Source organism: Ambystoma mexicanum, chromosome 1p (genome assembly GCF_040938575.1).
Source record: "Ambystoma mexicanum isolate Mex_15411 chromosome 1p, UKY_AmexF1_1, whole genome shotgun sequence".
Classification (NCBI taxonomy): domain Eukaryota; kingdom Metazoa; phylum Chordata; class Amphibia; order Caudata; family Ambystomatidae; genus Ambystoma; species Ambystoma mexicanum.
The window spans coordinates 1,084,760,705-1,084,786,539 of NC_090921.1; the positions used below are offsets into that span (position 1 = coordinate 1,084,760,705).

Sequence of the window (25,835 nt, forward strand, 5' to 3'; positions counted from 1 at the left end):
AGTGTCCAGAAAGGAAGAAGACAAAGTGGAGGCCAAAGAGGTTTCTAGGTTATCTTTTGGACTAAGCAAGCTGGTTTGGCTGGGAGCAGTTAATGAGGCTTCTGGAGCCTGAACAAGGGAAGGCAGGATAGGATCATTCTGTTTTCTGAGGTAAGTCTATTAAGGTGGAGAGGAGTTCTTCTAAGCGAGATCTATAGGAACCCTAATTATTCTGCATGCAACAGGGCTGACAAAACACATTCTTACAATCTGTATCCTCTGCTTATGGTGCAATAATGGTAGTTCCTTGCCTGTGCAGCAAAGACCAGTGGCTCAGTATATAGAATACATGTAAGAGGCCAGTAGTTGATGTAAGAGTGAAAGGTCAAGAAAGCTGAGGCTCGTCTGTCCACACAAACCTACCTTCTGTGAGCTCTTGCTGTGCTCTTGACACACCAATTTGCTCCTGTCTGTTTTCTTGTCGTAGGCAGTAATCCCGGAGAGGTTTAGTGTTACTTAAACACTGAAGCACTGCATTCATGAAGCACTGTAAATGAACCAAAATATACATAAATTAGGTGTTGCCTAATGTTAAATTTAAATTTCTCATGTCAAATACTAGACCCTTGTAGGGGAGAAAGTTATGCATGCCTAGGTTGGCTGTATTTCTCAAATTGCCTTTTTTACTTCACATTTTTATGCACTTTCTGCTCTAACCCAAGAAGCTCTGGTGCATCGTTTGGGGGCATGTCCATTAGTATCTTAGATGAAGACATTATTTGGCAAGCACCTTTAGCTTGTCTGCTGCAACTACATTCCATACCTTTTTCTGTTTGGAATAAAAGAGAATGTGTATTCATCTCCATTTACTCATCCTACAATGAACCTGCTTTCCTTCTCCAACTGTTTCACAATTATCCCTCATTGCCCTGTTCTGCCATAAGCTGTAGCAGTGCTAATACATTTTAGCATGCACTACATTTTTGTTCTGGCTACTTCCTACTGGCCCCACTCACATCACAAGTGAAAACTATTTTCTGTTAATTTCAAAATCCTTGTATTTATTGTACTATCTGCATGGTTTTACTGCTTTTCACCGAAAATGCTAAATGAAAGCTCATCAGGATAAAGTTTGTGTAAAAGTCATCTAACTATTCCCATTGGTGTATATTAACATTTGGAAGTCAATTCACCTTAAGAGTGCTTGGCCAAGCAAGATGCTTCGGAGATGAGGATTAACCAAGAGGAGTTTTAGATTGCAGAGACATAGAAGCCAAATCTATTAGGAGCCACAAAGGCGGCCAAACAGCCAGAGTAATATGAGCAGCTGCTTCACCTGCATTTCAGGATTCTAGGAGATCATCAGACTTGGTGGTTGCACTGCTTACTTTGGAATGAGGAGATCTGGGTGCTAATTTCGATTGGCCAACTTCACCCACAACTTGCAATCTTTTTTTCTCTGTTCCCTAAAGAAGCAAGCTAAACAACAACATTAAGTACAGACCATAAATCTGTATTACTTGGGTTAAGCCTGAAAACACCTACAAGTGATCAGCTTTATGATGTTGGGCAGTACAAATGCCCTAACACAATAAAAGTGCACACCATTTTCACCAATGTGCTAGAGGCAACACATGGGTACTATGAATTTATGCCACACTGAATATTCTCAGCTTTAAAGAGATTTTGCTTTAAGACAATTTCATTATTGCAGAGCAAGTATCTTGGGGGGGCTGGGGTGTACCTCACCTTTGCCAAATTGTTTACCTCTTTTAATCACAAGTAGGAAGTATGGGTAAAATATAAAGAGGGGTACGTTGGGGGAAGAATAGGGCGATTGTGGGGGTCTCCACATGCTTTCTGTGGTAAAAAGAAAAGACAAATCAGCTGGGAAAATAAACAAATCGACAAACCTGCCATTCGATAAAAGAAATTCGGCAAAGCCTAATAGATCCACTTGGGGTTGTCCATCTAATTTATTTAAATGCAGCACAGACAGATCTAGTGGTTGACACACGGCAAATACTTTTGTCAGTTTATGATAGTTTTAAGCTTGCGTGGTCAAGACGTTGGCCATTACCAAGAATATATACAAAGAAAACGCACCTAATTGTGAAGCAGTCATCCAAGTTTCTGTTATTCTAATGACAAAGCAGGATCTCTTCTGACAATATCGTTTTGGTGGAAATATAAACTTGCATTCTGATCAATTTTTGTTGCAGTATAAATAAGCTTTTCAATGAATCATGACTTTTCTTTTCAAAAGAGGTCTAGTTTATTACATTTTCTTTTACTAATGACTGGATAGTTTTCAATGCCATTTTTCCTTTTCCTCAGAGTTGAGGAAACAAGTGTTTAAAAGCAATGACATGCAACATCAAAACAGTTACTTTATTTAATTTGAATGTGCAGAGTTCAATCAAACTTTTCACATCATACAGAATTCATAATGTAAATAAAAACAGATACATACAATATCCTAGAATTTCATAAAAACGCATCTTAATAGCACCATGTCAAAGCAAACTTTTTCATACAGTATGTGTATGTGTCATAAAAGTGGGCCATTGTAAATGTGGTGAGAATTAGGACGTACAGTTCTATTTCAGTCGTGATTTAACTCTAATACAAACATTATAAAGTGCAATGTGTAAAGATTTGCTAGCCGTGTTTAAACAGTATAACCAAAACTTTTCGCTCTGAATGTTGTCAGTCACATACGAATGTGCCCAGCATATTCATGTAAATTAGCCTGTTTACCTGGCATTCAGTTAGCACATGTTTTGCTGTTTCTTGTATATGTTTAATGACACACGTGCAACATTACCCGTCCTTAACAGGCATTCCTTATTCAGGCCCGGTAAAATGCCTGAACAGGCAACTTATTTATTCTAAGTAACAGGAATCTTTTCAACTCTAGTGATGAACACAACCTTAGGTAGTACCTGAGAGGGCCGGTATACGTGGGTTAGCTTTTGAATCTCCCCATAGTTTTTTAGTCTTTCTCAGGGGAAGGCCACAGCTTTTGGATCCCAACCCTTGCGGTGGACAAGCGAGGGAGGATCCTCTGGGTAGAGGGTCCTCAGGGATTGGGGAGGGAATACCTGAGGGCGAGACATGGTAACCCCCGGTCTTTATAGGGTATATTAAAGTACACACTACTCCTTTCCCTAAACACTACTCAACTACTTAGATGAAGAAGAGGAAATCAAGAGGTGTACAGATTTCCCATAAGAATAACAAGTTACTTACCAAACTGGTAACAATATTTCGATGGGATGTTCCTCCGACGTATTCCTCATCTTTGATAGACTCCCATAGCAGTAGTATAAAAAGGAGGCGGGAGTAAAGATGAAATATTTCCCTCTAAAGATGTACAGAATGCAACACAGCTTTCCCAAATCTTGTCTCCTGGCTAGAGGAGGAATCTAGGCTGTAAAATTTGGTAAAAGTATGTGCGGACGACCATGTGGCAGCCGCACATATATCTTTAATTGGGACCCCTCTTTGGAGAGCCGAAGAGGCTGCGATACCCCTGGTTGAATGAGCCCTAAGATGTTGAGGGGGTTCTTTTCTTACAAATTTGTAGCATTCTAAAATGGTCAAAATGATACATCTTGAAATGGTCTGTTTTGTGATTAGCAATCCTAATTTGTGCCCTGCATATCCTACAAACAATTGGTCTGCTTGCCTTATGCTAGCAAGTCGGTTATTTTCTGAGTAATATGGAATTCAGAAACCACCTTTGGGAGAAAATTGGGCTTCACTTGTAACACAACTTTGTCTTTATGAAAGATTGTATGAGGAGGTTTGCAAGATAGAGCTTGTAATTCACTCACTCTTCTAGCAGAAGTTATGGCCACTAGAAAGACTGTTTTAAAAGTGAGAAACTTTAGTGAACAAGAATGAAGGGGTTCAAAAGGAGTACCCATCAGAAACTTTAAGACTGGATTTAAGTCCCACAAAGGAATCTGAAAAGGTTTTGGTGGATAGACATGTGTTAATCCTTTCAGAAACTGGATTACTATGGGTAGTTTGAAATATGAAGGCTCCTCAGCAGTACGCTTAAAGATAGACAGCGCTGCGAGGTAGCCTTTGACCGTACCAATTTGGAGACCTGAGTTTGCTAAGTAAAGCAAGAAAGATAACACCATCGGTGTATTACATGAAAATGGTTCAATATTCTTCTCTACACCAGCTGTAAAATTTGTTCCAACGGCAGCGGTATAAAGACTTTGTTGCTGGCCTTCTGGCTGAAAGCAACACCTCCATGACATCATCCGGGAGATCCCAATCCTTGTATCTCAACCTTTCAGAAACCAAGCGTCAAGGTTGAGGGTTCTGATGTCTGGATGGAGAACCTGACTTCCCTTCTGTGAGACAAGGTCCTCTCTTTGCGGAAGACGAATAGGAGGACAGATGGACATGCCTAGAAGGTCCGGGTACCACGTTCTCCTGGCCCAATCCGGGGCAATTAGGATCATGGCTTTCCGGAACCTTCTTAACCTCCTGATCATTTGAGGAATGACAGAGACGGGAGGAAACACGTACAGAAGTGGAAACTCCCAGTCCACTACGAACGCGTCCCCTATAGCTCCTCTCGGGGGAAATTCCCTTGAACAAAACTGATCGCACTTCCTGTTGATGCTGGTGGCGAACAGATCCACTTGAGGGGTTCCCCAAAGGGTGAAGATCTCTTCAAGGATTTCTTGAGCTAGCGCCCACTCGTGGGAGACTGTGCTCTGCCTGCTCAGAGCGTCCGCGGTCAAGTTCTTCTCTCCGGCTAGGTGAACTGCCGATAGAGAGATTCCTTCTTGAATTGCCCAAAACCAGAGCTGCATTGCCTCTCTGCACAGTGGCAATGACCCTACGCCCCCTCTTTTGTTGAGGTAGTGCATGGCCACTGTGTTGTCCGTCATATCAGGAAATTCTTTCCCTGTACTGATGGCAGAAAAGCTTTCAGCGCTAGTCTGATTGCTCTCAGCTCCAACAGGTTGGTGTGTAGTCTGGACTCTGATAGAGACCAACGACCGCTGATGGTCAAGTCGATGGCATGAGCTCCCCACCTCTTGAGTGAGGCATCCGTGACTACTGTTATCTCTGGCCATGGTTGCCAAAACTGTTCTCCTTTCAAGATGTTCTCCCGACAGGCCCACCACTGAAGGTCTCGAGCTACTCTGTCCGGGGTTATAGGTCAAAAGTTTCGAATGAAAAGGATTGAATGACAAAAGGGTCAAATCAAAAGGACCGAAAACAAAATGGTTGATTTTTTTGGGGGGTCCATCCCCAAAACCCCTTTTTTGGTGGTAAAAACCACTTTTTCTCCCTATACAGAAACCAAAAAAAAAACATTACAAAAAAAAAATTCGACCCTTTTGTTTTAGGTGCTATTGACTCGACCCTATGGCATTCGATCCTTTTGGATTTGAACCTTTGACCGGACACCCTCTGTCCAGGACTTGTAGGAGATCTGACATTCTTCCTGAGAATTGCGACCACTGGGTTCTTAGTGCCCACTGGAGGGATCTCATTCTCAGGCGAGCCTCTGGCACTAGGAAGATGCAGGATGCCATGAGGCCTAGCAACCTCAAAAAGTCAAAGGCTGGTAGACGTTGGGCATTCTGAAACTTGGTGACCATCTGTAGAATACCTTGAGCCCTCACCTCTGGTGGTGAGGCTTTTCCGAGGGAAGTGTCCAGGACTGCTCCAATAAACTGGAGTGTCTGTGATGGTAAGTTGAGGGAGAAGCCCAGCTTGTGAAGGAAGTGGCAGACATAATCTAGCTGGATCTGAGCTTGTTTTGGAGATACCGCTCTGATCAAACTGTCGTCCAGGTAGGGGTAGACATTGATCCCTTCCCTCCTTAGACTTGCAGCCACCACCAACATTAGCTTTGTAAAGACCCTCGGGTGGAGGTCAGCCCAAATGGCAGGACTCGAAATTGATAATGAGAGTTGCCAATTGCAAACCTGAGGTATTTCCTGTGTTTGAGATGGATTGGCACATGGAAATACGCATCCTCAAGGTCTAGAGACACCAACCAGTCCTGAAGCTGGAGGGCCTGAAGGATCTGAGAAAGGGTTACCATCTTGAACTGGTCTTTCCTGAGGAATTTGTTCAATCCTCGCAAGTCCAAGATGGGTCTCAGTCCTCCGCACTTCTTTAGTACTGGGAAGTATGGGGAATACCAACCCTTGTTCCTCTACGCTACGGGTACCGGTTCTATGGCACCCTTCTCTAGCAGGTCTAAAACCTCCTGCATAAGGAGCGGGTCTGGAAGCTTCAAAGAGTTGCTTCCCGGTGGATGACTGAGGAGTGTGTAGGAAGGGCAGACAGTAACCTTGGGCAACTGTCTCCAATGCCCAAGCAACTGACGTAATAGCCTGCCATTCTGCCAGATGTTGAGTTAACCTGCCCCCTACTGGTGTCTTGTGATGGGAGACCTCAGAGGGGTTTAGAAGCGGCTGACGCAGATGCCGAAGGTAAAGTGGCACCTGATGCTGTGGCTTTTGTACCCTTAACCCGTCCACCGCGGGTAAATCGTCTCTGGCCCCTTTGAGCTGTCTGTCCTCTGCCTCTTCCGAATGCGGAGTAAAAGCAAAAGGACCTACCCCTCCAGGATGTACCTGTGGGACGATTTGGAGTTTGCCGGATTGCAGCCCCCAGGGATTTCGCTGCTGCTTTGGATGTTTGCAATTTCTCCAGGCTGTCATCAGCTTTCTTTCCGAATAGAGAAGTGCCATCGAAGGGCATATTCAGAAGTCTGGCTTGCACATCTGGAGCAAACCCAGACTTCCGCAACCACGCAAATCTGCGGATTTTGGTAGGGACTTGCACATTGCATCCTTTCCATCCCTGACGATGTTTAAGAATGCATCCCGTTCTTCCTCTTCTGGGAGACAGTCAGCCGCAGATGAAGCACACTCCCAAAGTGTGTGGCTGAATCTTGCTAACGTGCAAGTGGCGTTGATAGACTTAAGCACCATGCTACATGCCGAAAAGACATTTTTTGACATGGCAACAAATCTTTTATCATCTCTATCCTGTGGAATAGTAGCGTATGCCGACTTACTGTTAGATGAAGTCACTGCTTGTACAACTAAACTCTCTGGAGTTGGATGCTTACTCAGATATTCAGGATCTGAAGCTGATACTCTGCATTTAGCAGAAAGTTGTTTTTATTTACTGCAGGAATAACTTCAGGAGTTTCCCAATTAGCAGATCTTTTTCTTTGCAGAGCATTTTGAAAAGGAACAACAGGATCCTCCTCTGGACCATTATCTAAAATATCAGTAAGGTCATCCTGCTGAAAAGAAGGTGTAGGTGTAAGCCACTCCATAAATTCAATTATTCTGGCCATCAGAATCCTTTAAGGAGTCTCAGCATGCTCTCCAGGATCTGGTTTAGCAAACTCTACTTTTGGAGAAGTATCTAAACCACTTGCCTCATGTAGAGACTCTTGGAGATCTTTTAACCTGTTCTCCTCAGAGATCAACTCCTCTTGCATGGGTATTGTAGTCCTTTGCAGACCAAAGGGTCTTTTATTGTCGGAATCCTCCCCTTCCTCATATATAGAGGACAAGGCTCTTAAGTAGTCAGACCTAGGATATGGTTTAAAACCCATTTCTAGATGGAAGAAGGAGCTAAATTCGTTGTCACTGCCTGAGTAAACATTGAGGTTGTCGACATGGACGTCATACGCTTCGACAATCCTGAAAAAGGCATCGAAAAAGTTTGAAAAGACCTCTATGCACTCGAGAGGATTGGAATCCTACTCGGCGTCGTCGTGGTTGTTGATGGTATCCTTGACATCGTGGTCGGGGCTTTCGACACCTCAACCGCCTGTGACATAGTGACAGTTGTAGGTTTGTCTTTCATCTGGGTCAACAGTGGCGTCGAAGACAGCGTTGAAATCGATTTATGCGTCGAAGGGCCCTTCGACAAAGGCGTTGAAGACCAGATCTGTGAGTCGAAGGAATCTTTGACGACGTCGACGATGATGCAGTCTTATTGGTTTTACTCGAGGGTTCATGACGCTCGAGTACCTTCACTCGCCGGGTTCAACGACTCGCAGCGTTTTGATTTTTTGGGTCTTTCACCCAGGGTATCATCTTTAGACATCTCCTAGGGGGTCGAGGCCGCTTTCTCGAAGACGCTAAGCATCTTTTTACGGAATTCCTCCCAATTAGCCGGAGAGCTGTGTTTCGTGGGGCAGGTGACCCTTTCCGGGGAAGTAGAGGAAGAAGAGGGAGATCTAAGACGCCTCTTCTTAGAATGTTTTGATCTCGAAGACTGATGAGAACCGCTTCGAGATCTTGAACAGGAATGTTTTTTTTCGACGAGGAGACAAATGTCTCGACTCAGCCGAAGAAACTTTTGAGGGAGTAGAAGTTTTAAAGCCCTTACCTCTTTCTAACTTCCCCTTAAGCTCCTTCAAGGCTTTCGCCGTCATGGACATGCAGTCCTCACATTCCGAACAGTGATTCTCCGATCCTAGGCACCAAAGACAGATCCTGTGAGGGTCTGTTAAAGACATTTTCTTCCCACAGTCACGACACTTCCTGAAACCGGACCGAGGGGTCGATGGTTCGGATGAAGAAGCCATCGTATAATGGAAATAATCTTCGAAGAATAAGGTTTTTCTGAAGAAAGAAACCGAGCGTTACATTTCCGAGGCCCACGAAGCACGGAAAAACGGAACTGAGCAACGGACGCTGCACGAGTCTATTTATACTCATGAGGACGTAGGCGCTGATACAGAGGCTGTCGAGGGACACTGACTCGAGGGACGTCGACGCGCATCACCCTCTGACATTTTTTTCCGAGGCCAGCAAGCTGGAATGGATGATATCAAAGATAAGGAATACGTCGGAGGACACAATCCCTTCAAAACACCACTATGGTACTGGGACGAGGAAGATGAAGATCAAGCACACCCACTTACCTAATGGACATGTCCCATTAAAGTGAGGGTCAGGCAATACTTCAACTATGCCCACCTGCAACCTGTTAACTATTTAGAAGGCTATAAAAGGAACACACATGCTTAGCAAGAAGAACGAGTTGGGGGAACAAGTTGGAGCGGGAGTTGGAGAACGAGCTGGAGGGCGAGGGAGCCGCGTCTCCAGGGAGCCAGAGGGGTCTGCAGGAGGAAGTCGAGGGGCATGCTTATAATGTGATGTATGCTGCCCAGTCTATGCTTGCCCACCCTTGTTACGAACAAGAGCAGAAGAGGGTCAGAAGACACGCAGAGAGACCCCAACCTCAGACGCGAAGACCGTAACAGAAGGAAAGCTGAAGGAGGCTGTTAACTCCTTTGCTGGTAAAGAAAAGACTGTATACATTGCATCGGAGTGACCGCGAGTGAAAGCACTCGTTATTGGAATAGCAATGCGAAAAGGATAATGTTAACAAGACGACAATGGTAAAAGCATTCTTGAAGGAAACAGTATCACAGAGTGGTCACGTATAAGAATATACGCATTCAAACATCTGAGAGTAAAGAGAAGCGCAGCAACGGCAGGAGAGTTTTGGGTGGCTGAAAACTGAGCAAAAAAAAAATCCTTACAGAAGCTCCTTGTCGAAAAGGGAGCTGGAAGAAAATGGAAGTGAAAAGCAAAATAGAAGTGAAAAGCAAAATAGAAGTAAGAGCAAAACTGTGAAATACAGACAGACATTGTGAGTGAACCAAAAGCACTTGGAAGCATTTAGGTGGCCCCCAGGCAGGAGGCGGATCCAGGAGGGTCGAAGAGACCCCTATCCTAATAAACTGAGTAAAGTTAGGCACCTGGATGAGCGACCTGCAAGGGGTGGACCGTGCGCTCTGCAAACTGCGCCACGATCAGGTGAGGCCCAAGGATAAGGAGGACTTCCTTATGCATGTGGAAGGGAGTCCCACAAGCAAAAAGTGGAGAGTGATATTTTCTGAAGGAACGGTTGTATACTTTTGTGGTTGAATAAAGTTAAGGACTTGCTTGAGATACTGAAGTTAAAGGTCAGAAGGGCTTTGTTTTGCATGGGGAAGGGAGTCCCACAAGCAACAAGTTGAGAGCGATATTTGGAACTTTGACGAATAACCAGGAGGGTCTAAGCTTAAGACAAGAGGATCCTGGGAGACCTTGTGAAGAAGTGAATCCAGATAAGGAAAGGTACTGTCAATTTTGCCAAGTCAATCCTGAGAACCTGTGGAACTTCTTATCCTGATGGAACATAATAAGGGGAGACATAGGGATTGGTAGACAGTCATAATGTCGAAAAAAAAATGTCGACAGACAAAAATGTCGAAAAAAAAATGTCGACTTTCTCTTTTTTTAATTATATATTTATTTTAGGGGTTTGGGAGCTAAAAAAAGGGGGAAAAATTAAAAAAAAAAAATTAAAAAAGGGGGGTTGGGGGAACCCCCATATAAAAAAAAATGCATTGAAAAAAAAGTCGACATTTTATTTTTCGACATTTTTTTTTTCGACATTTTGACTGTCGACATTTTGACTGTCGACATTTTGACTATAAACCATAGGGATTAGGCACTCCGTGATCTATTCTCGACTGAATTTCCTGCCTATATGTTTGAATTATGGGACAATGCCACCACATGTGCACGAGGTCCCCCAATTGCCCACACCCAACCCAAAAGAGGTCCAAGTATTCGGGTAAAATCGCCTGCAGTCTCTGTGGGCTAATGTACCAACAATAGCATACTTTCATAGACCATTCCTTGAACAATGTGCATCTCAACCTTTTTGAGTTCGGGCCCATATTTTCTGCCACCAATCCACCACAATCTCCATACCCAACTCCCTTTCCCAGCAGATCATATATGGGAGTTTATCTTCCACCAAGGTTTTTTCCAACAAGCGGTAGCAGTTAGAAATTTTCTGAAGTTCCAACCCCTCTGCAACTTGTAATTTAATCCCCATGAGTCGTGTGCCTGCCCGAATAACTTGGCCATTTGAAACCCAGTGCCTAATCTGGAGGTACCGAAAGCGATTCGTTTTCGTTCATGTGAACTCCTTGCATTCTATAAATGTGAGGGGATGACCATCCTTATACATATCCCTGAGCCTCAGACTACCAAGTGTTTCCCAGTTTGCAAAATTCCCACTCTCCATTCCCGGGGAAAAGGTTGTATTCTGTAGCACTGGCGGTAGGGGCCCCAGGTCTGTCTTAATCCTGTCTGCAAGCCTTATACCGAATATTAAGGGTAGCTCAGGTGAATTCTAGCAAAGCGTCTCTGGCTGATTTTGGTAGAAATGGCAGGTAGGCCAGAGGAGGGCGGGAGCAGCCTTGTTCTATTGTTTTCCACTTTGGGCGCCGCATCCTCTAATGCCCATTCCAACACTGGTGCAATCTGTGCTGCTCGAAAGTAACAGCGTATGGATGGGACCCCCATACCGCCAAGACCCTTCGACCTCAAGAGTACCTGGCTAGAGATTCTAGGTTGTTTCCCTTTCCAAATGAATTGGCCCATGGCTTTCTGTACATTTAGAAGGTCCTTTTCAGGGATAAGGATAGGCAGTGCTTGGAAGACGTATAGAAGTCTCGTTAGAACTGTCCATTTTAATGGCACTAACCCTGCCCACCCAAGATATTTCCTGCATTTCAGAGTAGCCTTTATTGTCCATCCACAGAGTGGGGATGTTGGCTCCTTGGAGGGTTTTATATGACTTAGTAATATATGTACCCCAAAGTATGTAATTTCATTGTCCGCCCATCGCAAAGGGAAAGCCGATTGTAGCGCTAGGCAGCTATCCAGAGGTTCCTTGATTTTCAGCCCCACTGACTTCTGGTGATAAACCCGAAAGCCAGACACTACGTAGAAGCTCTCAAGAAGAACCAGTAAAGGAGGGATCGATTGGAGAGGCCTCTGGAGAAAGCATATAATGTTGTAGGCGTATAATGCCACTTTATGTGTAGTACCCTCATGTGTTGGGCCTTATATGTGTGGGTTGCTCTGTATCGTTTGTACTAGTGGTTCTAAGGCCAATGCAAAAATGTAGAGGGACAAGGGGTACTGGAGCTGTTTTGACAGCATTTACTTTAACTCTGGTGGATGGAATTTGGAAATTGCCCAATATTAGTTTGGTAAACGCCGGACCGAACCTATACGTGGGCAGCACTGCTAGTAAGAAGTCCCATGACATGCTGTCAAAAGTCAGATGAGCATCCAGAGAGAGGATTGACAAACACTCTGAAAATTTTGGAGCCAGGGCTATTAAGTCCACTACCCGCCTAATGTTATCATGAGCCCCCCTATTCTTAATAAAACCAGTTAGGTCTTCATTAATGAGGTGAGGCAGGACCTCCCCCAGACTAGTGGCTTTTGCTATAGAGTTCAGCGTCAGTATTCAGAAGGGCTATGGGGCGATAGGAGGCGCAGAGCTCAGGGTCCTTCCCTGGTTTGAACAGTAGTGTGAGTGTGGATTCTGCCACGGAGTCCGCTACTTTCACCTGAGTTGGAGAAGGTGTTAAATAGGCTGGTGAGTTGTGGGATTAAGGGAACCGCAAATGCCTTGTAAAATCTGTTAGTAAACCCGTCTGGGCCAGAGGTTTTACCCACTGGAAGCGAGCATATGGCCTGAGCTACTTCTAGGGCAGATATAGGATTCTCCAGCGTTTCTCATACTGTCAGAGATTCTGGAGAGTTGCGCTGGTTCAATAAATTACCGGACCCGTGTAGGATTGCCCTGATGAGGGGTGGATACGTTACGAAAATAGTCTTCCATGATCTGCAGTTTCCCTACTTCTGTGATTATTCGCCTCCCTTCTTCATCCCTCAATGCCCCAATATAATTGTGAGTTATCGCCTTCTTGAGCATGGCTGCCAACAACCTATTTGCCTTATTTCCCCTGGAGTAAAAGTGTTATTTCGTCTTAAGTATCGATTGTGCCGCCTTCCCATCATATGAGTTTGCAGGGCCTGTCTAGCTATTCTGAGGTCTTGCAGCGATCTCCTGCTCCTCTTTGCTACATGTGCCCTCTCTTTATCTTGGACTACTTTCTCCAAATTGGTTCGATGCAAGTTTTGAGTTCTACCCGAGACCGCAGATTGCCCAATGATAACACACCTAAAGACTGCTTTCCCGGCATCCCACACAGTTTGCATGTCCATACCCTCTGTAACATTTTCCTGGAAATAGTTAATTATAGCTTCTTCTATATGAACCCTGGCTACCATATCCATCAATATAGCCTCATGAAATCTCCACCGCGGTTTCGGCCTCTGCTCGCCTCGACTGAGGTCCAGCTTCAGTGTCACAGGAGAGTGGTCAGGGAGTGCTGTCGTGAGGATCTAATTTTCTGTAACCAGCGGGATGAGGGTGTTTGATACCATAAACATGTCCAGCCTGAAGAAGCCCCCCCCCCATGTACTGCAGAGTAAAAGGTATAATCCCTCTGCCAGGGGTGGAAAACCCGCCACGTCTCTATCAATGAAAATTCCCTCAGGAGTGTCGTTGTGGCATAGTTACTTCAGTCATTACAAGTGGGTGCCAGGGTTTTATCTATAGTCGAGTCCACCAATGCAGTTGGAGTCCCCTCCCAATAGGATTTCATCTTCCATAAAACTTGCAAAAGTCTCTGAGAACTTCTTTAGAAAGTCAGTCTGTTTTTCATTAGGGCCGTACAGTATCCCCATTGTAAGTGTGTGATCCCATAAACAACCCTGAGAAGCAAGTATCTCCCCTCTAAATCCCCCAGAGCTTCAATTGTGCGCAATGGTGGGCTCCAGCAAACCATGATGGCCACTCGCCTTTTCTTTGAGACGCTAGTTGCGAAGTATATTCACAGGTATAATTTGGTATGGAGATGCTACTCATCCTCTTTCATTGGATGGCTCTCTTGTAAGAACAACAAATCCACCTCGAAGGAGGAAAGTCTATGCAGTATTGCCCTCCGCTTTACCGGACAGTTTAGACCCCGAACATTCAGGGTCAGGCACGAAACATCAGGCAATGCCATCATGGATCGTTTCGTACAAGGATCTCGTCCCCCAGACCAACTGGGTAACAGCTGTCAAAACATAGTGCTGAACCACTAGTGGATAACCATAACCAAAGGAAAGCAAAAAGGGGAAAAAAAGGATCCCAACAAATGGGTGTAATTTTCAAAGAACCAACCCACCAATTTGAGTCGGCCCATTGTATAGCCAACATAACAAAAATTAACCCCCACTCCCCTGCCCTGATACCAACTTTTAATTCCAACTGCGGGCGCTGTTCCTTTGCGAAATCCCAAATCCCGTCCCAATCTCCAACCATGAGAACTAACATCTGATTTTACGGCAAGGTAACCTCCAGTGAGCCATCTCACATGCACAGCAGCCTCCAGTGAGGCTAGCAACTAGTCAGTGCCTGGCCTAAGACTCATATCTTCAAGTTGGAGCACCCGCAGGGCGACCCATCCCCAGGAATGGCATGGACTGCCCCGAAGTCTTCCTTTATCTAGGTTTCCTCACGCCTTGGTCCAAAGATGACACTGCACCGCAAGTCGCCCCACCATCATCCAGGCCAGGGTCCAGAGCCTCCATGAGCTAGGCCAGCTCTTCCTCGGAGCCAATGGCATATCACTGTTTCTAGTATTCAACAATCATTTGCATGGGAATCCCCAGTGGTATTGGATGCTGTGAGGTCAAGCCAGGCCGTGACCACTTGCAGCTTCTTGCTGTTCGCCAGGGTTCTTGGTGAGAGGTCCCGATATATAGAAATCTTTGCCCCTCGGAATTCCTATGGCTCCTTCTTCCACAAGTAATGAACTCTTGACAGGACATCGGGTAATAAGTTACGCCATTGTTGAGCAGAGGAATACACCCCATGAGTCCTATCCAGTTCAAGCACCACAGTATCATGGAGGTCGAGCAGCGCATTTCTCCTTGACCTATTTTGTAGGTGTTCCTGTTTGACCCAGAGCAATTCCAGCTGTACCACGACCCCCAACATTCTATTCGAGAGTTCTGCTTGAGCTTGATCACAGATTGTGTTCTCCACGTCGCTCACCCGCGATTCCAATCCCAGGAGATGTGAGTTCATGTCTGCCACTGTCTTGACCATAGCCTCCTTGGTAGATTTGATCTTCAATGTGAGATTGTGCTTCAAGGCCGCAAGCATGGCCAACATTTCCACCTTAGTGAGTGAGGGGTTTTTCTGCATTGAAGCTGTGGAGGTGAGTGAACCTCTGCTCGAACCTCCCTATTGGTTTTTTCCTTATAATGCATTCCCGGGAGTGTCTTGATATCGCCGCCTTTTGACTTGGCCCCTGATTTGGACCCAATATCAAGTTATTTCGCTTCTCCCTCTGTTACTAACCACCCAATCGAATACCTGAGGGCCCAAACCCATGGCAGCCCTCCTGAGCGTCCATGGATGTTGTTTGGGTTCTTCTGGACTGTGCAACACTGCTCTGGATACCCCCAACTATGGCACCTTTAGTTTGGGTACTCCTCCCACAACACTCAGGGAGATCAGGGCGCTCCCAATGCCAGAGGGGGTTCTGCCTCAGCGCTGGTCTCCTGCAGCCTGTCAAGCTGCCTCTGGAGTGCTGTATCAAGCATGGCTTCCCCCTGCTCCAAGCGCTTGCTCCTGGCTGTCGCGCGACCTACAGCTGGTGCTTCCTCCGACGTGCGTCTCCGGGGCAGTCCACTGGTCCAGTTGTTGCAGGCTATATTCGCGTCACACAGGCTCCCAGGGTCCCGGAGTCCCGAGAGAGGACGTTGCTCCAAGGTTTGCCAGGAGCGAATACATGCTCTGAGCCACTCCCGACCACTGTCCTAGTCGGACCAGCAGCTCCTTCTGCACTGTGCATCCCGCCAAGTGCCACACAGAACTCTGTATTAATGGAGGGCTGCCATCTTGCCAGGGCTCATCAGCTCCACGGCCTCTCCGAACGCCTACCTCCAGGACTTTGCCGTTCCTGAAACCAGCTCACCGCAGGCAGTTTCATCATCGCACAGGTGAACAATTAAGGTCTGTAAATAATGCTGCATTTAGAGGATCTGGGATGTCAGTCGACGGAGCCTGCAGCAGGCACATCTACATCGAGTGTCGTCTGGCCACGCCCCCCTGCCATTATTTTTAAGCAGTGGTACTTGACCCTGGTCGGAAGCCCATCTGGAAATTGTCCAGTACATGATGCACTTAGCTGTTGTAGTAGTAGGGACGCAAATACCTTCCGTGAGACGTCCAATATGACCAGTAGACAGTCATTTGATGGATCAGACCGTTTCCACTTCTTGTAGATTGGAAATAAGTAAGATTTTTTCCATGAGGTTAGGATTTTCCCTCCATCTGAAACTTAAATTAATAGGTCATAGCAATTGTGACTAATACTCTGGGTCGTTTATTAGAACAATATTTGCTAGACTATTAGGTTCTGGTTTTCTCTGTTTTTTCAACTTCCGTATTAGATTCTCGATATCTATCTTTTTAAAGTGCATCTCGTAACATTTGCCATTATCAAGGTCTATTTTCACCACCGTTGATTGGCTTCAAAGACACGACTGATGTATTGTGTCCACTTGTGTGCGCCAATCAAGTTAATAATTTGCTCTGCTTTCTTGATTTTACATTCATTCAAGAGTTGCCACATCTTGCTCAAGTTTTTAGTTGAGGCAACTGCGATTAGACGCTGTCATTGTGCGTTTTTATGAGAGCCACGCCACCATTTCACCCACCTAAGCCACCACCTTTTCACCCACCTATGTTATTTGTTTTTTATAGCAGTTACTAGCTTACGGGATTTATTCAGAGGCAGCTGCAAGTAATTTATCCTCTGTATTTTCCTTCTCATATCCCTTTTGGCATTTCTAATTTCTCAGTCATATGCATGGCTAGAGTGTGTGGATGTGTGATGTTCCTAGGTGGGCTAAACCCTAGAAGGTTGTCCTTTTCCTAGGAGGTTTGGGGAAGTCCCTCCCGCTGAGATCCTCCCTCATTATACCACCACCAGGGGAAGTATCAGGTGGTGGCCTCACCTCCCTGGACTCATGGGAAGGGCCACCAAACCCCCATTGGGAGAAGTGACAACATCTAATGATTCACCGCAGAAGACAACACAAACACGTACGATTAACAAAAGCAGAATATAAATGCATTTGTAGCCTATGTAGCCTGGTTCTCTTACAAGGGCTGTCAGTATCCATGGCAGTGTCTATCAGTGTCTCGTTCCTATATGGGCAATGCAGTCTCTTTGTGATGGCAACATGCCTGCTGGATACACACAATAACACATACCAAATAGCAGACTGGGCCACAAGTCAGGAGGTGGTGCTGTTGCTCTTGTTCTACTTTCCAACATACAGCATCCCTTCCTTTAAGATATGTTTTTTTCTATGGCTGCTTAGTTGTTGCTACAACAGGAGTGACACTAGCAAACGCATGCCTGCCAATGTGACGCTTACCCACACAGAGCGCGCGAGGGGGTGGGCACTGAGGGGGGAATGAGAGGGAGGGAGTCAGGAGAGTACATTGTAGACTGTCATATGCAATTCTGGGGTACATCTAGTATATAAATAATAGTACAACCTTGCTGAAGGTCTGCAAGTCAACACACAAGGCAAACATGTTGGGTTTTCTGATGCACCTCTGTAGCCTATGAAAATCATGCTAGTCTAATTTAACACAATCTGTACGAGGTGGAAGCAGTTGTGCTAGAGATAACCGAGAACAAGATGGATTGTAATGAAAGCATATTGCAAAAGGTGCATGGAATGAAGGTTTTTTTTAACAAAGTAAGGGGGAATTAGCAGGTTTTTACTCTTATTAACAGAACTTAATATGAACATATTAGTACTCATTTAGTTGTAATCAAATGTATGGGATAATACAATATTACTCATATGTGTAATAGATTGCCATTAATGCTGGACTATTACGGGACATGCATATTTGCTAGTAAGGTGAAACAGTGAGCAATGTCAGGTTCTTACTTTCAACATTCTCAGGGAATTATTAGCAACTACTCTGGAAAAAAACAAGGGTGTCAAGTACAGAGGCCCCTCTCACTTATTGAATGATTCATATTTGATGGCTAAGGGATGCCCAATTAATGGTCTGTGTTCTCAAGCTAAATATAGCACATTTCTCTGAGATTGTGTAATGCTATTCAATTGACTCTTAGGCTAAAATCACATTTACATAGCATTTTCTGGTGGGCAACAAAGAAATCCAAAAGCCAGCACTGGAAGGTAATATTTATTTTTCGACATTCAGTAAAATCTGAACCTAGCTGAGAGGCACCAGAGCACTGTACAAAAATGTAAGATCAATATAGAAAGAATTAATTGACGGCCAACAGTCCTTAATGATGTACTAGATATCAGAAGCCTACCTATGTCTGAAACAGATAAGGACAGGAGAACTAGCCCTCAGTAAACAGAAAGCAAAACGTTTTTAGTGCCCACTAAATGTCTAGAAGGGAATACATGACTGCAAAAGATCTGGGTCATGAGTTACAGAAATAAATAACAAGAACATCTTTCTCACAAAGATGTTCTTGTCATTTATTTCTAGGACTTAAAGAATTCCCTTGCTTCTGCAATAATCAATACTTCTAAAAATGAACTACTCAATTCCTCAATCTTGGAAGGATTTGTCTGTCCTGTTGGAATTTGAAATACATTTTGCACTATTCTGAGAACTATTTAGTGTGTGTTACTGCCAGTAGTGATTCTTGTAGTTTTTGGCCTCAGTACCTCTTCTTATAGACTCCTGTTATGTCCACATATGAGGAGACAGGCGTAGAATTTAAAGCAGCATACAAGCACTTAAAATCGAAGCGAAGCACTGATAATGTGTGTACCAGACTGCCATAGGCCAAGTCCTTCACCAACTTCCATAGAACTGTACCAATCCAAAAGGTCCAATACTTGACCTGAAATGCCTAAATGCCTCAGTCTTCTTTGTTACACAGCACTTCGATGCCGGTGGGCCGTTAAAGGTTTTAAAAATAACAAAATAAAGAAAATGGTGGATGGCTATGTCAAAGATGCAACTACATTAAGTCAATGCTTAAAGACTTTGCCGGAATACACAGATATGAATGTCCAAAACTGTATTTCACCTGTATATGATATGATACGAGCATGTAAACTCGGATGCTCTCGACCCACCGAAAAAAAAAAAAAAAAAAAAAAAAAAAAGAAGAGGCCGGGTGGAAGCAACTAATTTTATAATCATAACATTGACATGCAAATGTCATGCCCTGTCGACCTCTGGCTATATATCATGCATCTTCAAAGAGTCCATAGAGGCCCTTATTTGGTAGTCCAAATGTTTTTTCATAATGGAAACAATCAGTTTCGGTTCAAGGGAAGTTTTCCCCCACTACCCTGCTGCTTTCCAAGGACCCCGGAGATCCTGTTTCACTTTCATGTAGGCTGTGTGCGAAACCTGAGGGTATTCTCACATGGGTATCCAGTTAGATTTTAAAAAAAAGTTTCTACATAAAAAATGTGATTTTTTTCGAATGCATTTTTTTTAATGTTACACGTTTTATTTTAGTTTCGCATAGAAAAAAAAATTGTTTTATAAAGAAAATGGGGGGTAGAGAGGGAACCCCCCCATTACAAAAAAAAATGCATTTGAAACTTTTCTGATGCTTTTGTGTCAAAACTTTAGTATTTAGAAACTTTGCCTGTCGAAAAAAATCACTATAAACCCTCCCAAGCAGACCTCGGGAAACCCTTATTCAGGTGGCCTGGGAAGGGCAGACACTCTCAGACCCCAACCCTAGGAGCGACTATCAAGAGAGAATCACCTGGATAGGGGTGGCCGGAGTTGTACTCAGGGAAATACTCCAGGTGAGACACAGCATGGCACCGGAGCGGAAGACAGAGGACGACGAAATCCCTAAGATCTTTATAGGTTATAATACATCTGCCCGCTTCTTCCCGTTAAAACTCTCATGCCCAGATCAAACACCCCTCCGTACATAACCAACCCTCTAAGGCCCCAAACCCTGGCACACTCAGAAACCATCCCTCCCAGAATATCTGTTTTCCTGGTCCGTGCCCGAATACTCCCAACCATTCTACTCCACCTCCCTATGATTATTATTTCCCGAACACCCAGTCTACTTTCACAATACACTACCGTTCGCACAAATCCCCTGTTCTGGTTACAACAGAAACTCTGGTAATTTTAGTTCATTCCACAACCCCGACCAATCTCACTATTAAGATTTTACCCACAACCCTGGTACGAGGGCTATGATTCCGTATAAAACTTTCTCCATCATACCCTGTACGATATTCAGGAACTCTATCGCCCTCCTTTTCCAACCCAAACACTTCCTTACATTATGACAGACAGCGAACAAATTCTGAAACGGTTTACATGACATGTTCCAACCCAAGGGTCAGGCAATTAACCAGAATCATACACACCTGATGGCCCTTTCTCTTCCCCGCAAGGATAAAAGGGGGAGCAAAAGAGCCCAATACGAGCAAGGCAGACCGCACAACGTTAAGAGCTAACTCAGCAGTTCAAGAAGAGGAGAAAGACAGCGCAGACCAAGAGGGAGACAAAGAGTCGACTTTGCCCTTTCTGGCCAAGGCATGTGGGCAATGTGTATTTCAACAGATGTGCCTGGTACGTGAGACCCTCCTCCACTGATTAACAAGCAAGGGAGAGACGCTGGTCTAAGTGATACAAAATTTGACTCTAAGACATCAGAAAGCCAAGAAGTTCATCTCAGCCGGTGAACCGAGGGGAGTGTCGATAAGAAACCGAACTGTGTTGCATGAAAAGTAGCCGAAGGATAAATAGAACTTTGAAAAGCAAAAGGATACTATTGGGAAAGAGAGGGGAAACCAGATACAGAGGAGTCCGGCAACACGTGGGTGTTCACGCAGGAAACTCTGGTCGATTACCCAACGGTGAAAAGACTGCCGTAACCAGAAGGCCTTGGGGAGAGGTGAACAACAGTCAAAGTGGTCATACAGGAGTGCCGTAAAATCCTCTGTACCGTCGAAAGTCTTTGACCGACAGAGAACTATGAAAGCCAAGGGAAGTGAATCCTGCATGTTGAAAATTAGCACATGCCCTGTGTTTTGTGAAAATTAGCACATGAACTGTGTATTGTGGAAATTAGCTGGAGTGAACCCGGGCAGGGATGCTAATGAAAAGGGACAGAGTATAAAAGTCCCATGAGGAATTGTTGGTAAAAGTCAACAAGACTGAACACGGCCCTGGGAAGCCGACAACCAAAGGTCGGCGAGAGTGAACCTGGCAGAGGGAAGCCGACAACCAGAGGCAAAGGCCAAAAACCTGGTAGAAAAGACATTTAGATTTATGAAAGCGTGAACATTGCAAGACAAGGGAAAAGGAAGTGTCCCCCTTGTCTTCTGGGGTCCGAGCCCGGCCGAGGGAGATCCAGGGGTGGAAAGTTACCGTCTTGTTCATTTGTACAATAGGTCTGAAGGGTCAGCGCCCAGAAGAGGACGACCCAGGGGAGAAGCCATCACCCAAAGTGTTCTGAAGGGTTAGCACCCAGAAGAGGGGGACACAGGGTTGAAGCCATCACCCAAAGTTTTCTGAAGGGTCAGCGCCCAGAAGTGGAGGACCCAGGGGTGAAGCCATCACCCAAAATGTTTGTAGAATAGAACTTTGTGTGTGTTTGTTGGGAGTATCAGGCCTCGAACGCAAGAGACTTGATTGTGAAGAGACTTAACCATTAAAGAACCCGATAGCTGAAACAGAAGTGTTAGCTTATGTTGGAAAGGCTCGAGCGTGTGCTGTGCTCCAAAGTCCCACCTTGTCCCATGCTAAAAACATGGGGAAAGGAGACCTCGAGGCAATCGCATCCTGACTTATATTTGAAAACACTTTCTTCTTTATTTTTTATACCCTATCCCACACTCTCTAATTAGTTGTAAGGACATCCCAATAGGTTTTTTTTTCTTAGTATAGGCCCTTTTATGTTGACGCCTCCTCTAGGACGGCCTTATTTTTCATTTGATGGTCAACACTTTCTCCCATCTTACATTTAGGTTTAGTTTAGGCGTTTTTCAACCCTGCATTTATAGTTCAATAAACACCCTTGAACTGTGATCACTTGCGTCTTTACTGTTGTCATCATACGTTCTTTACAGCTGGTAACAACCAAGATTGGGTATTCATCCCTTGGTTCCAATGGCAAGCCAGGTGAAGCAGAGTAGGCCATAATCAATTCATGCATGGGTTGCCACCTGAATACAGGACACCATAAGACCAAGAGGGCTATGGAATGCTTGGTGTTGGGAATGCAACGGCAGCGTTAAACTACTTCCTATAAATCTATGGTTCTGTCACATGGAGAATAGGCCTGACCAGAGGCAATATTCAGAACTTCCCCCAATTAAATGTAGACATTGAGATGGGCTGATAGGTGTGACGAATCCAGGGACTTTGTCCCTTCTCTCCAAGGGGGTGCCACCCCCTTTGTGACTAGAGAGATGAGCCTGCTAAGCAAAACTCTCCTTAGCAGACAGGGCAAACGGTATCCCATTGGAGGTGAACCCCCACCCCTTTGGGAACAAGAAATGCCAAAGTAGGGATTCCCTTCCACCTATCTTCAGTGCAAAGTCCCATGCATTCATTGGCTATATGGGAATTGAGCTGGGTAGGGACCCTTTAAGGAGGATGGCTTGGTCTCAGACATATCTGTTGGTCTCATTGTGAAACTCAGAACCAATGGGATTGCTCCCTCCATTCCAAGGAGGGTCTAAAATGCACTGGCAAATCAAGAGAAAGAGACAAGCCGAGATGCAAGAGAGCTCAGCTTGCACTGCCAAGCAAACAAGGAAGTCCCACCCCCTCAAGAGGAGCCAAACGGAAGAGCCAAGCAGTGGGTGTGGTCAGCAGGGACCCGAAGCAACCCGTGTAGCGCTGCCTCTTCGTAGACAGCCGCAGGAGGCAGCCATTTCCTGCAACGTAACACTTTCCAGTGTCCTATTCCTCCAACCCACGAGAAAAGAACTGAAGCAAAGCAGCCGATCGTGCTGTCCGGAGGCAAGACGAGAAAGCAGGTCTGCACGCACCAAGGAGACCACCTCCACAAAACAAGCACAGCGTTGTACAAATAGCAGGTGGAAGGCAGCGAGACAACCCCGTAGCCCACATGGGACTGATGACCAGAAGACCCCAAAGAGGGGGGTAAGTGGAACTGCCAGAAAAACCAAAACCAAAGCGGGCCCAGAATGCCATAGCTCACACAGGAGGGCTGATAATCAGAAGACCACACAAAAGAGGGGGTAAGAGAAACCGCCAGAAAACGCCAACCAAAGCTGGGCCAAACAGGCCTGTAGCTCTTTGAGGGGCTAATAATCAGAAGAACCCAGAAGGGGTTGGGAGAGAATTCGACCAAAGCCAGAACCCAAATTGGGCTAAGCAAGCTCTTGGCCTATCTGAGGCCAGAAGCCGGAATAGCCGAAACAGGAGCAAGAAGAGAGTGGTGCTTTCTAATACTGATGACCTCATTACGTTTAATATATTCCCTTGGGAGTGGGTAAACCAAGAAATGTTTGTTGTGCGAAAGGAACATTAAGAGACATTTTTTTGTCCATCAGAACCGCCAGAGCCACTGGAACCACTCTTCTTTTGTAAATACCATTTTGTTTGTTCATTGGAACTACCAAACCAGGGACTGGAAGAGACCTTTTGAGAACTCTTTGGTGGTGGTGGTGGTGGTTGGGCAGAGAGGAGGTTAGAAAACCAGCCACTGCGGAGTGAACCCAGGGGGAGAGCAACCCTAATATGAGTTAAAACTTCGATTGTCTGTTTCTTTTCATAGTGGTACGGCAGATCTAAGGATAGCTTAGGTTTTCACACAGGACCAAGCTTATTTGTTCGACGTCCTGATGTGCACCCGTTTATTGTTTTTTAGGAGCAGGGACTCATCATAGTGGTAGGGATTAGAGAAGGTTTTCTTTCCTTTCAAATAAAAGTTGTGTTCAAACAGGTCCTCTTGTCCGTCTCCTATATCGGACTGCTTCTATGTTCTTTTGCTGCCATGTTTTTTCTCAATTAGTTTTCTTATAAAAAAAAGAATAAAATAAAATATGTTTTTAAATATATGGGAGTGTCCCCCAACCCTCCCTTACCCATTACTTTATCCCTATTCATAACCCTCTACCCTTTGTATCCACTTACCCACCCCCACTTTATTTTTCAATTCGTTTTTATAGATGAATATGTTGTGTGAAAAAACTAATCAGAAAAAAAAATAAACTGGCGGCAAAACTACTACTTTACCATCTGACTTACCACAGAGTACTATTGCATTGATAAATCAACCTTTTAGAACAAATTTTGAAACAAGTGCTGTTCTAATGTAGTTATCAAAATGATTTCAATGTTACCTGAAAGTACTTCAGACTAAAAAAAAGATAAGAAGCTTTAACTGATTTTACCCTTCATTAGAAGGCAATCCAAAACGTGTGGAATATTAGAACACCTTAGTTACCTAAATATGCAGACTGTTGGGACAGGGCCAGGGCCTTGAACCGGTCAGGGAGGGTGGCATGCTAGGTTGGGCAATAGGCTCACCACAACAAATATCAGAGGCAGCCCTGTCCAAGATGTGCGAAGTGGGATTTGGGAGGAGGTTCAGTCCCTGAAAAAAATCCATGTGTCAGGAATGTCGCCCATGGTACCACTCAGTCTTGAAATGCTGCCCATTACATTTTGTGGCTGTGTTCTCTCTTTTCCATTTCAGAACTTAAACTCCCACAGTGCACTTGGGAGCAAGGGGAAAACTCCGACTGGAGCCAAGAGAACAGAATTGAGAACAGCCAAGAAATGGACTTGGAATTTCCCCACCAAACAAATTAGACACCCTACCTGACAACCCCAGACCAATAGGAGGCCAGATGAAAAAAAGACCCAGAATCCACACCCAACCGAATTGGAAACAAAAACACACTAAAACCGGAGGAAAGCCACAGGGAGAACGTGAAGCCTGAGCCCCTGGCAGCTCCCACACCAGAGACGGTTTCTAAAACCGTGCTGGAAAAGTGGGAGGAGGAGCAAAGAGGGATTTATTTCAAAACACTCGCCTGTAACCCAATGACTGGGGAAAAGACAGGCACAGATTGATTCCTAGAGTCAGGTGAGGGCTGCAGCCAGTGGAAGGGGTGGGGGAGATGGAACCAGCAGGACCACAGTATAAAGGGAGGCAGAGTGTGGGTTGCAGGCATGAGGATAGGAGGTGGTATGAAGGAGGACAGAACAGGCAGTCGGCAGACGGAGAAGCGGAAATGCTGGAGAGTTGGTGGAGGTACCAGTTTGTGTTTAGGTGTAGTGTGAAGGGGGGCTGTGTAAAAGATGAGAGAGAGAGAAAGAAAGCAGGAGAAGTGTAAGTGGCATTAGAGAGTGAAAGTGAATGGTGGGAGGGGGAGAAAGTGCAAAACGGTAGTGGGAGTAAAGGGGAGGGTGGAATGAAGTAGGAGGGCTGATGTTAGCTGTAAAATGGGCAGAGTGTGTGTGTGCATTAAGTCGTAGTTAGAGAAGGGCGGTGAGTGTAGCGAGAGGGTCTAGTGAGTGGTGTGTGCAGAGTAGAGTAGTGTATAGTGGTCAGAGTAGTAATATTAGTGTGGTGAGCAGAGTGAGATAGAAGTATCACAGAGTAAGATTGGAGGGTGGAGGTAGATAGAGGGGGGAGATCAGAGCGATTGAGGAGGAAGTGTGAGGGAGAGTGAGAAGGGTGGAGTAGGACAGGGGCGAGCAGGAGGCAATAAGAGAGGAATATCAGAGCATGGAAGGAGAAGAACAAATGGAGCTAGAGTATCTGGACGCCAGAAAACCATAATCACATTCAGTAACTTTGTGCCGAGATAACCTAGTTTGCTTCCAGAGGGTTAGATAATGTGCTTGCCTCAAGGCCATCA

The 25,835-nt window shown here is 45.1% G+C and overlaps 1 protein-coding gene across 7 annotated transcripts in view; it reads right to left on the reverse strand.

The window, feature by feature from the left end:
- The window catches only part of USP21 (ubiquitin specific peptidase 21), a 1,008,218-nt gene that overhangs the window by 555,179 nt on the left and 427,204 nt on the right, over nucleotides 1-25,835 (reverse strand). For all 7 annotated transcript variants that reach the window (XM_069604671.1, XM_069604661.1, XM_069604666.1 and 4 more), the window contains one exon: nucleotides 403-526. In XM_069604671.1, the coding sequence (XP_069460772.1) occupies nucleotides 403-526 (124 nt within the window). The remainder of the gene's footprint in view (nucleotides 1-402; nucleotides 527-25,835) is intronic.